Source organism: Budorcas taxicolor, chromosome 18 (genome assembly GCF_023091745.1).
Source record: "Budorcas taxicolor isolate Tak-1 chromosome 18, Takin1.1, whole genome shotgun sequence".
Taxonomy (NCBI): domain Eukaryota; kingdom Metazoa; phylum Chordata; class Mammalia; order Artiodactyla; family Bovidae; genus Budorcas; species Budorcas taxicolor.
The window spans coordinates 46,975,626-46,989,020 of NC_068927.1; the positions used below are offsets into that span (position 1 = coordinate 46,975,626).

The 13,395-nt window shown below is 56.2% G+C and overlaps 1 protein-coding gene across 1 annotated transcript; it reads left to right on the top strand.

Moving 5' to 3' along the window:
* Positions 1–2,857: 2,857 nt before the first annotated feature.
* On the top strand, positions 2,858–12,969 carry SCN1B (sodium voltage-gated channel beta subunit 1). The gene is made up of 6 exons (XM_052655683.1): positions 2,858–3,048; positions 4,900–5,066; positions 5,769–6,009; positions 11,443–11,584; positions 12,153–12,224; positions 12,318–12,969. The coding sequence occupies exons 1-5, from the start codon at positions 3,009–3,011 to the stop codon at positions 12,217–12,219; spliced, it is 657 nt and encodes a 218-aa protein (XP_052511643.1). The 5' UTR covers positions 2,858–3,008; the 3' UTR covers positions 12,220–12,224; positions 12,318–12,969.
* The last annotated feature ends 426 nt before the right edge of the window (positions 12,970–13,395 follow it).

Consider the following 13,395-nt stretch of genomic DNA (forward strand, 5'->3'; position numbering starts at 1 on the left):
TGGCAGAAAAAAAATCAGGGGAGGAAAAAAGTAAGTCATATAGTGAGGACCAAGTATGTACCAGACTCTTTGCCAAGGTCTGAAGTATTAGTCGCTCAGTTGTGTCTGACTCTGCAACCCCAGGGACTGTAGCCCACCAGGTTCCTCTGTCCATTGGATTTCCCAGGCAAGAATACTGGAGTAGGTTGCCATTTCCTTTTCCAGGGGTTCTTCCTGACTCAGGGATCAAACCCCCATCTCGTGCATTACCGTCTGAGTCACCAGCAAACCCAAATGTTCATTTAATTCTCAGTTACACCATGAGATGGAGACAAATAGTTACATACCTGGCACTACTCAGCCGAGAGGCAAGGCCTAGCCCCTGGTGTCTCTACCTTCAGACACAAAGGCCCCCCACACCAGAAGTTGAGGCCACTGGACCCTATCTTACCGATTCAGAAATGAGCCTAGAGGCAAAACCTCTGGTCCAGGTAGAACCCAGATCTGTCTCACTCAAATCCTGTTCTGGTTCCAGAGTGAATGATGAAGGGTAAAAAGAGACCTCTGACAGGTCACAGGCTGTAAGAATCTTAAATGATGGTTTGGGGCAGAGGACTGAAGGAGGGGCTGGATGGGGCAGGATGGACCACAAGTGGTAAAAGACAGGGCCAGCCTCTCCTAACCTCTAGCTAGCGACTGAGGCAAATTACCCTTCCTGTGCCTCAGTTTTCCACACCTGTAAAATGGAAATAATGTTAACACCCATCTTGTAGAAGAATTAAATGAGTTAATAGTAAAGTGCTTAGAATGGCACCAAGCCCATAATAGGTGCTTAGTGAACATCAGTTTGCAGGTGCCCCTGTGTGGTGCCTAAGACCTGTCCTTACTGTGCCTCTGCCTGCCACCCCTGACAGGAGGGACCGGAACAGCAAGAGAGTTATTTTTTGCAGGGGAATTTCACAGCCCCAGGAAGTGCTGGCACAGAGGCCCAGACCACAAAGGTGTCTCGTGTCCCTGGCTTCCTCTCCCTCTGCCCCAGGGCCAGCCCCACCCTTGGTTCCTCTTGCCTGGCAAAGTTGGGCTGGGGAGATTCTGGAACTTCACCCTATCTAGAACTGGAGGTCAGGACCTAAAAAGCAACCCTCAGCCAAAAGTTCCTCACTGTGGTCCCAAAAGAGCCCCTGTCCTCATCCTTTTCATTTAGCAGACAAGTTACCTGCCATTCGGGCAGAATTCCAGACCCACCTGAGGCTGGTTGCGTGACCCTAGGCAAGGGAATGGCCCTCTCCCAGCCTGTTTCCCAGTTTGTAAAATGCAGATTAATAACAGAACTTGCTGTATACATGCTTGCGGAGGTAGAAGTGGACCCAGCATATAGCAGGGCTCTAGCACTGGTAGTTATTTATTCACTTGACAAAATTTATTGAGCACCTGCAAGGTGACAAAGGGCTTCCCTGACTGGCTCAGATGGTAAAGAATCTTCCTGCAGTGCAAGAGACCCGGGTTGGACCCCTGGGTTGGGAAGATCCCCTGGAGAAGGGAGTGGCAAACCACTCCAGTATTCTTGCCAGGGAAATCCCATGGACAGAGGGAGTCTGGCGGGCTACAGTCCATGGGGTCACAAAGAGTCGGACACGACTGAGCAACTAACAACACTTCAAGGTGCCAGGCACAGCTGAACGTGCTGAAGATGCATTGGTGCCCAAGACAGTGTTCTCACCTTGGGGGAGCTTGTTTTCCAGGGTTGGAAGGACAAGAGGTGAATGGAGGAACCATATAAAGAAGAGTATAATGTCAGGTAGTGAGACTGCTGTGAGAAAAAAAAAAAAAAAAAACCTGGTAAAGGAGGTCAAGTAAGGGACGGTGGAGGCAGTTTGTTCTGAGTGGACGGAGGGCCTGATGAAGCTGATGTTAGAGCCAAGAGCTGCAGGAGGAGAGGACGGCAGCCCTGGGGTCACCTAGGGGAAGAGTGGTCCAAGCAGAGGTGAGGAAGGACCAAGGCTCTGAGCTGGGAGTGAGCTTGGTGTGTTGGAAGGAGCACGGCCTCGACGGCAGCGGGGCGGGGAGTGGGGGGCGCAGGGGGAGGAGTAGAAGATGACGTCAGAGACAGAGGGTAGCGGGGTCACTGAAAGGTCCTCTTCTAGAAACGTGGCACCTCTAGTACCCAGAGCAGAGCAGCCTCTATGGTTTGGATCCAGGGTGTCCCTCCTGCTTGGGAGGGGCCTGGAGTATTATAGGTAGCCCTTGCCTGACACCCCCCAAGCCCACTTGGGTTCCAACACAGTGACCTCCAGGCCCGAGTGCCCGGGGTTCGAGGGGGAGGTCACCAGGAGGTTCCTGCCAGGTTCCCCTGGAGATTCCAGGGGGATGACCTCCATAATTTAAAGTCCGGAGCCCTGCCCTCAAACCGCCCTCCAAGCCCTCTTGTGACTCTGGGGGGGTCACTTTTCCCAGACTCCGCATCTGGGGGTCCCCGGAGTGTGGAGGGCCCGACGCCCAGACCACGCGCCCCACGCCCGAAGCCGCGCTCCCTGCGCCACCACCGGGAGAGGCCGGTGCGGCGGGCGCCTCCCGGGCCGCTGCGGCAAAGGCTGGGCAGCCGCGCCCTCCCCCCGCGGTGATTCATCCCGCCCCCTCCCTCTCCCTCCTCCCTGCCGTGGCCGCCGCCGCCGCCGCCGCTGCAGTGCGCAGGAGACCGCGGCCCGCGCCCCGGCGCGCCCGAGCCGGAGCGGGGCCGGGGTCCGCGCACCTGGCGGATGTGTCCGGCTGCGCGCGCGAACGCAGCAGCCCGAGCAGCGGCCGCCGCCCGCGCGGCGGGGATGCCCGGACGCCGGGCCCCGGGGCTGGGCCCCCGGCGGTAACCGGAGCGGGGGGGCCGCGCCCCCCCTCCCCCATCGCCGGTCCCAGAGCCGCAGCTGCTGCGCCCGCGCGCTCTCGGGGACATTCTAACCGCCGCCGGGTCCCGCCGCCTCTCGCCCGCTGTTAATACCGGCGGCCCGGGAGGGGGGCGCAGCGTGCGCAGCGCAGCCATGGGGACGCTGCTGGCCTTCGTGGTCGGCGCCGCACTGGGTGAGTGCGCGGGGGTCGCGCGCGGCAGGGGCACAGCCGGCACACTGGCCGGGCGGCGGGATTCGCTCTCGGGACTTTGGGCCGCGGGCGAGGGCCGTCCCCACCCCATCCCCCGGCCGGGCTAAGTCCGCTTCAAAAGTTGTGCGCGCGGGGAGCGGGGCTCGGGAGGGCGCAGAGGTGCGGGTGGGCGCGAGCGGGCGAGGGCCAGGCTGGCACGGCTCGGCGGCTGCGGGCGCCCAGCCCGGGGCGAGGAAACGCGGAGTCAGCTGCTCCCGGAGAGCCCCGCAGGCTGCAATGTGACACCTACAGCCTCGGGAGGTGGGAGGGGGGAGGCGGCGCCCGGAGATTGAGACGGAGAGACCAAGAGAGAGAGAGAGAGAGAGAGACACGGGGAGAGATCGAGACGGAAGGGAAGCAGCGGCGAGAGACACAGAACTACTCTTGAGTGCTCCGCTGGGAGACTGGGGAGCTGGAAAGTGAGGGGGAAGACAGAGAGAGGGGTGCAGAGTGTGCCAGAGAGTTAGAGATCTGAGCGGTGGAGAGAGAAAAACTTGAGCGAGGCAGGAAGAGATGGAGACAGGTAGACACAGGGAGAGATGGAGTTTTAAAAGGACAGGGAAGGGTGCAGGGCGAGATGGAGAGGCCAAGAGAGGGTATCTGAGCCTGAGATAAAGATACAAAGTGGGGCCTTCGGAGAGATCCCTGAGAGAGAGAAAGAGGGGGCGCCAAAGACTGAGGCGCTCAGGGAGATGGAAAGAGACAGCAGAGGAGGAGGGCAGAAAAGCCCGATTAATAGAGGAAAGGATGGGGGGCAAAGGAAAAGCCTCGGAGCTGGGAAGACAGCACGAGCTAGTGAGCAGGAAGGAGGAGGCAGGTAAGAATGAGGATGAGGGACTCAAAGGGACTGGAATCTGCTGGGGATACGAAGGCCCTGTGGCGGGAAAGAGCTCAGAGTTTTGAGAAGATGATGGGGGTGGGATTGGCTTCAGGAAGTGAGGAGCCTGGGACAGGAGAAGATAGGAGGGGGTGGATGTCGGGAACTTACGGGACTGGGGAGCAGGGCTGAAGTGTTTTTCTGCCCTGGATCCAGTGCCCACCTCCTTCTCTGAGGCCTTGGCTTCTCCCAACCTGTTCGTCTGGGGCTGGTTGGTCTTAGAGAGCAATCAGTGCTGGTAGAACTGACACTGCCACCTTGAACTTCTAACGCCACTGGAATTCTGGTCCCACCACCTAGACACTGCAATACCTTGGACAAGTGGCCTCCTGAGAAAGGGGTACTTGGGTAGCACAGACTCTAAGTTACTGACCACAGTAACAGCCCTGTTGATTGGGGGCATCCAGGGTACCTTGGGCTTCCCTAGTGGCTCAGACAGTAAAGAATCCGCCTGCAATGCAGGAGATCCGAGTTCGATCCCTAGGTCAGGAAGAGCCCCTGAAGAAGGGCATGGCTACCCACTCCAGTATTCTCCATGGCTGGAGAATCCCATGGACAGAGGAGCCTGGTGGGCTGCAGTCCATGGGGTTGCAAAGAGTCGGACACGACTGAGCGCACACACAATGTATCAGGTCCCCTGCAGCCTTACCTGCCTTAAAGAACCTGCCCAGCCACCTCCAAAAGAAAGACAATCGTTTCCCTCACTATTCACAGGGGCGATCAGAGAGGATGAGGGACTCAACAAGGGCACATAGCTGGTGGCAGCGCCAAGCTCTGAGCCTGGTTCTGGCTATTCCTGATCGTAATCAAGGGGAACCAGATGGCTTCCAAGGGGCCTGAGAGCTGTCAGCCAGTGAGCCTGGCATTGCCAAGGGTGGTGGGTGCCCCGGCTCGACCTGAGCCCACTGTCCCTGCAGTGTCCTCAGCCTGGGGGGGCTGCGTGGAGGTGGACTCGGAGACCGAGGCCGTGTATGGGATGACCTTCAAAATCCTGTGCATCTCCTGCAAGCGTCGCAGTGAGACCACCGCTGAGACCTTCACCGAGTGGACTTTCCGCCAGAAGGGCACAGAGGAGTTTGTCAAGGTGGGTGCGCTCCTGGCGCAGGAGGGTGGGCATCTGTGTGGGAGCTAGTGACGGGGAGCAGGGTTCCGGTTGGGGTTGCGAGTTTGTTTGCACCCAGGTGCCATTTCTGATGACCTGGATCCACATGCCAGCTCCACCAGGACCGGCTGGCGACCTTGGGCAAGCCGTTGAACCTCTCTGAACCTTCATTGCCTCCTCTATAAAGAAGGGGGAGCGGGTACTCTCCAGCTCTGAGGCTGGTGTGAAAATTGAGTTCCTGGACCTTGCACACGGTTGTCACAAAATATATGTCATCAGAATTATTTTATACCAGCAAAAAATGCCTCAGATTGTTACCGTGGAACGAAACAGAACTTTTTGACCTCCTTTTCACTCTCTGTGTTTTGAATTGCATAGGAGGGGGTTCCATAAACTTTCTGAGGGCCTGCCAGAGAATTGAAGTCTCCACAGCCAGAACTGGGCTGTCTCTCGCCCTGCCTGGGGAGTGTGTCTGGGGGCCGGGCAAGATGGTAGAGAATGAAGACCAGAAAGGCTGAATGGGGGCTCCGGAGGATGGGCAAGGAACACGTGCAGCAGCGTGTGTGTGTCAGGGCTTGGGCACAGTCTGGGTCCTCTTGTGTCTGTGCATCAGGGCAAGGGGCAGAATAGAGGTCTCGGTGGGGCGGAGGTGGATGGCAGTGACCCCGCGCCCACTGCCCCCAGATCCTGCGCTATGAGAACGAGGTGCTGCAACTGGAAGAGGATGAACGCTTTGAGGGCCGCGTGGTGTGGAACGGCAGCCGAGGCACCAAGGACCTGCAGGACCTGTCCATCTTCATCACCAATGTCACCTACAACCACTCGGGCGACTACGAGTGCCACGTGTACCGCCTGCTCTTCTTCGAAAACTACGAGCACAACACCAGCGTCGTCAAAAAGATCCACCTTGAGGTGGTGGACAAAGGTGAGTCCGGCCCCCGGGCAGCCAGATGGAGGGACAGATGGCGGAAGTGGGGGCGGATGGACAGGCTGGCTCAGCGCCTGGGCAGCAGGGGGTGGAGGCAACACCTCCCGCCTGGACTCGAGCTCCAGCCCCCACTTCCCTTCAGCCACGGAGAGGTCATGGCGGGCCTGTCCCACGGAAGTGCTGAGTGCAGAGCTGAGCTCTGCCTCCTGCGCTGTGCCTCCTGTCTCAGCCTGAGTATCGTCCTGTAGGAAACAGGCGATAACGGTGTCTCTCTCTCGGTGTGTCGTTGGAGCCATTCTGATGTCGTGGGGGAAGTGGTGAGGATGGAGTGAGATGCTAGGGGTCCGAGGCTGGTGTGTCTGTCACAGCAGGGCCTCGGCATACGGGGGCCATGGTCGTGGTGCTTCTGATTGTCAACAGCATTAGTCCTGCCCCCCTGTGTCACCTGGGGCAGGAAATCAGTGGTGTCACCTGTGGCGGGGCTCCTCAAATTCTACCATATGCGGTCGTCCTGTTTGGATCTTGACTCAACAGATCCGTGTTGGGCCCAGGATTCTGTCTCAGATGAGGCCAAGGCTGCAGGTCTGGGGCCACGCTGAGCAGCAAAGATCTAAGGTGTGTTTTGAATCATTTTTCATCATTTCGGCTTCAACTGCTTTGGACTCCTTCCCTGAACCATCTTCTGATTGGGTGTAAATTGGAATTTTCCAGGGCCCCAGGGGCCATTGGCCTAGAGAGTCAGGGAGATATCCCAGACCTTGGGCTTCCAAAGAGGATGGCAGGTGAGTCCCGAGGGGCCATCAGTACATGCCACCATCATGGGCCATGTGCATTGGTGCCCCCCTTCCCCAAGACGGGGGCTGGCCTCATCGTCCTGAATGAAGCCCCTCACTGAATCCTCCCACCCACCATCTGGTGGCTCAGACAGTAAAGAATCTACTTGCAATGCAGGAGTTGCAGGTTCGATCCCTGGGTCAGGAAGATCCCCTGTAGAAGGAAATGGCAACCCACTCCAGTATTCTTGCCTGGGAAATCCCATGGACAGAGGAGCCTGGCGGGCCACAGTCTACAGGGTCTCAAAGAGTCGGACATGACTTAGCAATGAAAAAACAACCCACCTTCCGGTGTAGAGGCTCTTCTTATCCCCATTTTGCAGATGGGGAAACCGAGGCTCAGGGAGGTAAGATTACAAGGCCAAGGTCACAGAGCTGTGACCTGGATTTGAACCCAGCCCAACCTGTATGATTGTTGTTCTTGGCATGATTCACTATACTCTGCTGTCAGCCAGAGCCTGTGGGTTCCTGTTGGTAATTAGCATTTTTACGTGCATTAGCAAAGTCATCTAGCGGAATTCAATTCAGGAGACATGTCTGAGCGACTCTTTGGTGTAGGTCACGATGCTGGGTGGGTGGCCACCCACAGACGTCAGTGATGGAGCCCTGCCCTGGTGAGTTGGGTGATGGTGGAGTTGTGAAAAAGACACCCCCAAATATTGTGGCTTAACAAAGTCTGGGTCAGTCCCATCTCCCAAATCTGTGCTCAGGTGAAGGGTCAGAGGGTAGGAAGTTTCCTGGATGCCCTTTGGGCACCCAAGTTCTTTCCATCTTGTGGCTCAGCCCTTGCTCATGATGCTGTCTTCCCCAGCATGGTGGAGCCTGGGCTCAGGCACGCCCAGGTCCCAGAAGAGCCTCTATTTTTTTTTAACATTATCTACCACATTATACTGCTTCCCAGTATATGTGGGAGGCTTATATTTATGTAATGCAGGACTTATATTTAGTTGGCAGGTGGTGCTAGTAGTAAAGAACCCACTTGCCAACTCAGGAGACCTAAGAGATTCGGGTTCCATCCCTGGGTTGGGAAGATCCCCTGGAGAAGAGAATAACAACGCTCTCCAGTATTCTTGTCTGGGATTTCCCATGGACAGAGAGCCTGGTGGACTACAGCCCATAGGGTCACAAAGAGTTGGACATGACTGAAGTGACTTAGCATGCATGGACTTATATTTATGTAATATAGGACTATTTCTGTTATCTTCCCAGAGCCTGTATTTTTTGCACCATCCACCATACCCCAGTGTTTTTTAATCCACCATGTTATAGTACTGCTTTTTTAACCTTACCCATTGTGATATAGTATGTTATGTTATAGAAGGCAATGGCAACCCACTCCAGTACTCTTGCCTGGAAAATCCCATGGACAGAGGAGCCTGGTAGGCTGCAGTCCATGGGGTCGCTAAGAGTTGGACATGACTGAGCGACTTCACTTTCACTTTTCACTCTCATGCATTGGAGAAGGAAATGGCAACCCATTCCAGTGTTCTTGCCTGAAGAATCCCAGGGACGGGGGAGCCTGGTGGGCTGCCGTCTATGGGGTCGCACAGAGTCGGACACGACTGAAGCGACTTAGCAGTAGCATGCTATAGTGTTTTCACATTACCAAACCTCAAACATAACAACAATATTTTTTAAAAATTATAATCCATCATCCCAGAGTATTTTTAATATTATCCACCATATGATCATTTTTCTAATCCTTAACCACCATGCTATATGTTCTAAAATATTAACAGTCATGTCACAGTTTTTAAAAAATTTTTATTTGGTATGTATTCAGCATCCTTGCTCGTTTTGTAGTGCTTTTACCATGAGGTGTCCCTCTATGGCGTCTCATTCCCCGTGGTCTTATTGCATTGTTAGCATCAGTAGCCATTGCTGTCTTCTTTATCACAAGCCACTGTCTTACTGCCATTTCAGCATTACCTATCAGTTGGTATTGCCTCCTGGTCGTGACCCCTCAGTAATGAACTGAGTCCTTTCCAAAGGAGGGAGCAGTGGGTGCTGGAGATGAGGCCTTCACTGAGCTGGGAGGGGTGCAGAAGATGGTAGGAAGCATCTGGGTGTCTCCCACCAGGGGTGAGGCTGGCATCTGGGGACAGGAAGGCTTATTCTGTCTGGACACACCCAGTAAGAGGGGAGCAGGTGGGGAGGCGCAGTGGTGACTGAGGCTGGCGAGACATCCGGCCTGTAGACGTGCAGGCTGGGGCTTCAGATCTGCCCCTGGGGGCACGCAGGTGAAGCTCTCGGAAGATTCAGGGATTTTGAAGAGATCAAAGGCCTTCTCAGAGAAACTGCCTCTGCTCCTGGGTGTGACTGCCCTGTCTCAGTTTCTCATCTGTGAAGTGGGGGGGAGGGGACGACAGCCCCGCCTCCTGAGATGTCTGTGGGTTGATGGAGACTGCCCTGGACATGCCACGGCCATTTCCAAGTCTCTCTTTGGCTGCGGGAGCTTGTAAGAGTAGATAAGAGCTCAGACCCTGCAGTCAGTTCCACTTGGAGTTGATTCCTGGCTTTGGGTGCAATCCTGGCTCTGCATTCTTGCCTGGCACTTTCTCCTCTCTGAAGTGAAGTGAAGTGAAAGTTGCTCAGTCGTGTCTGACTGCGACACCGTGGACTGCAGCCTGCCAGGCTCCTTTGTTTGTGAAATTCTCCAGACAAGAATATTGGAGTGGGTAGCCATTCACAGGGGATCTTCCGTCCGAGGGATCGAGCCCAAGTCTCCTGCATTGCAGGCAGATTCTTTACCGTCTGAGCCACCAGGGAAGTCCTCAGTAAACTTGTCCTGCAGATGGCTAGAGAGCTGTACCTGCCACCGTCCTAATCTGATTGGGAGAGCAGGATACCAGTTTACTTAATCCATTTGGTTGGTGAGTTCTAGGAGCAGGGGTGAGAATTCTGATGACTGAGTTTTATCCATGCTTGCTTGTGTGTGTTCAGTCATATCTGACTCTTTGTGACCCCATGGACTGTAGCCCAACCACCAGGCTCTTCTGTCCATGAAATTTCCCAGACAAGAATATTAGAATGGGTTGCCATTTCCTACTCCAGGGAATCTTCCCAACCCAGGGATCGAACCCACATCCCTTGTGTCTCCTGCACTGGGAGGCAGATTCTTTACCACTGAGGTTTATCCAACATGTATTCAACTCTGTGCTTCTGGAGGTCAGCTGACATGGGAAGCCTGGACTCTCTGTATCCTTGGGGTTGTTTCAGAGTCAGGGAGATGTTCAGATAAAGAACTCAGGACAGAGCCTGGGCGAGAGCATGCTTTCACTGCAGGAGACACATTCAGGGTATCTCTGGAGTGAAAGAACAAGGGAACAAACAAACGGGTGAGGTGTGGAGTCCTGTCCCCAGCTCCTGCTGCCGGGAAGCAGGGGAGAAGCATCGGACCCTGCACCCCCCTCCCTGTGGCCCAGAAAGCCTTGGTACCATCTGCCTCCGGTGGGGCAGCAGAAAGTGCCCACTCCCAGGGGAGGCGGAAATGGCAACCCGTTCCAGTATTCTTGCCTGGAAAATCCCATGGACGGAGGAGCCTGGCGAGCTACAGTTCATAAGGTTGCAGAGAGTCGGACATGACTAAGCAATGAGCACACACCTAGGGGAGGAAGACCACGTGGGAACAGCGGGGAAAATGAGGTCCCGGCCATCCAGGAGGAGGGGCTGGGGATACGGGGTGGACACCTGCGAAATCCGGCCGAGGACGCCACCATGGGTTTGCGTTCTGGTCCCCCGGCTGAACATGCTCCTTTTACAGTTTAAATTTAGGCTCCGTGAAAGGAAGCTGACATTGGCAAGAGCCAGGGCTGTGGAAAGGAGAGAGGGTTTCCGGAAAAAGTCAGCAAATAGCCAGCACTTCGGGAGTGCTGACTGTGGGCACATCCATGCAGGTTACAGATGTTAACTCATTTCCTCTTCCCAGCAACCCTGTGAGAAGGCATGAGTATTATCATCCTTATTTTACGGCAGGGGAAGAGAGGCTCAGAGAGGTGGAGTCATTTGCCTGTGGTCACACAGCAGAGGCAGAGATAAGATCTGGACCCTAACAGTCTGGCTCCAGAGCCCTGCTATTAACTACTGTGCTGTTTCGCCCCAGTAATAACAGTGATGATATTAATAATAGTAAACATGTATCAAGTGCTCTCTATCTATCAGCACTGTTATAAGGGTTTTAAAAGCTTATTTAATTCTCACAACACTCCCATGAAGGAGATACTGTGATTATCAACTTGTTACAGGTGGAGAAATTGAGACACAGAGAGGCTGAGTCACTTGCCCAAGGTCACACAGCTGACAAGTGGCAGAGCCAGGATTTGAACCCGAGCCTTCTCGTTGCAGAGCTTCAGCTCTGGGGCACTTACAATCACCTGTATGACGTGGAGGCATCCTCGAGTTACACAGGGAGACAGGTTCAGGGCGAAAGCTCTTCCAAGGCCAGTTATTAAGAACCACAGTAACAATGATGCCTTTAGGGGGAGAGCGTGGCCTCATTTGCAGACAAGGCCCAGGGAGGTCAAGCCACGTGCCCAGGCTTGCACAGCCAACTCAGGACACACTCAGGCTGCCCCCTGACCCTGCCTGGCCCCTGCAGCCAACAGAGACATGGCGTCCATCGTGTCCGAGATCATGATGTACGTGCTCATCGTGGTGTTGACCATTTGGCTCGTGGCAGAGATGGTTTACTGCTACAAGAAGATCGCCGCTGCCACGGAGGCTGCCGCACAAGAGAACGCGTGAGTGGGGTCCTGAGGAGGGGAGAAAAGAACGCCTAGTGCTTCCCAGAGGGGAGCATGGGCTGAGTGGGGAGGCGGGTGGGGAAGTGACCCAGGCACCATCTGCCAGTCCTCCCCAGAGGGGACCGTTTGGTGCCAGAGATGGGGTGAGGCTGCGATTGGGTCCCCACCCCTCCGTGCTCAGCCTCTTTTAGCCCCCACCTCTGTTAGGATCCAGACCTCGGGCCTGGCATCGTCTGCCCCAGAGATACACGGCTCTAGGCCCTAGCCCTTTTTATCTGCCAGGACCCAGAAGTCTGAGCCCCCCATTCGCTGCTCCCTCAGACTCAGACCCCAACCCCTTGGCGACCTAGGAGTCTAGGCCCCCAGAACCCCTCCTCCCTCACACTCAGGGCTCCAGGCCTCCAGCCTGGGCTCCTCTTGGATCCCCAGGATCCAGCCTGTCACCTCCTCTTCTCTCTGATCCCTGTGCCCCTGGGGAACAGAGACCTCAACCCTCATCAGTCTCCATGGGGGGATGGGCCAGATGTCGATGGGGTTGCTGGACACCTGGCTTTTGCCCCCACAGCTCGGAATACTTGGCCATCACCTCAGAAAGCAAAGAGAACTGTACGGGTGTCCAGGTGGCCGAATAGCCCCGGTAAGGTGGGCGGGCAGGCGGGCAGGGGGCTGGAGAGCCTGGGAGGTGCCAGCTAGCTGTTAGGTTTGTCATGCCCTGTCTCTCCCCTTTCAGGCCCTTGGCTCCGCCTCAAGGAAGAGCCAGCCCCAACGGGGGAACATCCAGGCGAGGTCTGCCCCCGATGGGGGTTGGCCATTCCTGGGCCTCCACAAGCCTCAGAATCCTGCCAACGGAGCCTCCAGGGTGGGAGGGGGCAGGGGGCTCGGCTCACACCCCTAATCCAGCCTTCTTCCTCCTGCCCCATCACCCACCCGCGCCATGCATGATGGCTAAAGCAATACTGCCGCTGCCCCCTACCCTTGCTTCTGCTGCCTGTTTGGGGGGGGCGGTGAGGTGGGGGCAGCGGCTCCGCACCCCTCCTTCTTGCTGATTTGCACACACTGGCCGCTTCAGACACACACTAACAGGGGCCCAGTGCCTCCCTGCCTCCTCCCCGCCCAGTGGGGCTTGTGATGGCTGGAACGGTTCGGGGCAGGGGGTTCCTGGACCCCCACCGCCCAACTTCCCTCCGACCCCTGGTGCCATTTCCCCTCCTGCTTCCTCTGGCTGGACCTGGGGTTTCCTCTCCCTGCGATGCACTCTCACCCCAGCCCAACCCACCCTCTCTCACCAGCCTTGGATTGTGGCCACTTAGAAAGGGGCCCATTCAGCCTCGTCTCTCTTTACACAGTAGTTTTGTTCATGAAATAAAGATTCTTGGACTTGATTCACAGTCTCTCTCGTGAGCCCAGTCACCTTCTACACCCCCTCCAAATCCGAGAGAGTCCCCTGGTGTTTCCGGGGACCCGCCCTCCTGGCCTGGTGACAGGGCCTCTGTGCACACGTTCGGTGGGGGAAGGATGGGGAAGGACAGACGAGAGCTGCGTCTCGGGCTCGGCACCTGCCTGAAGTCTCAGCGGATGCAGCCACTTGATACTTGATTAGTGCTGGGGTTCAGGGAGTCATTAGCTCAGCGGAGACCAGGAGTGTCAAGGGAGCCAGACTGGAGGGGAGGAAGCGGACTGGCAGTGGAGGTGGGAGGCGATTAGGGAAGGAGAAAGGGCAATGAGTGGAGGGGGAGGGACTGGGGACCCTGCACCAGCCTGTCCCCCAGGTGAGGCCGTGGCTCTGAGCGCACGGGTGCGTTGGGCCA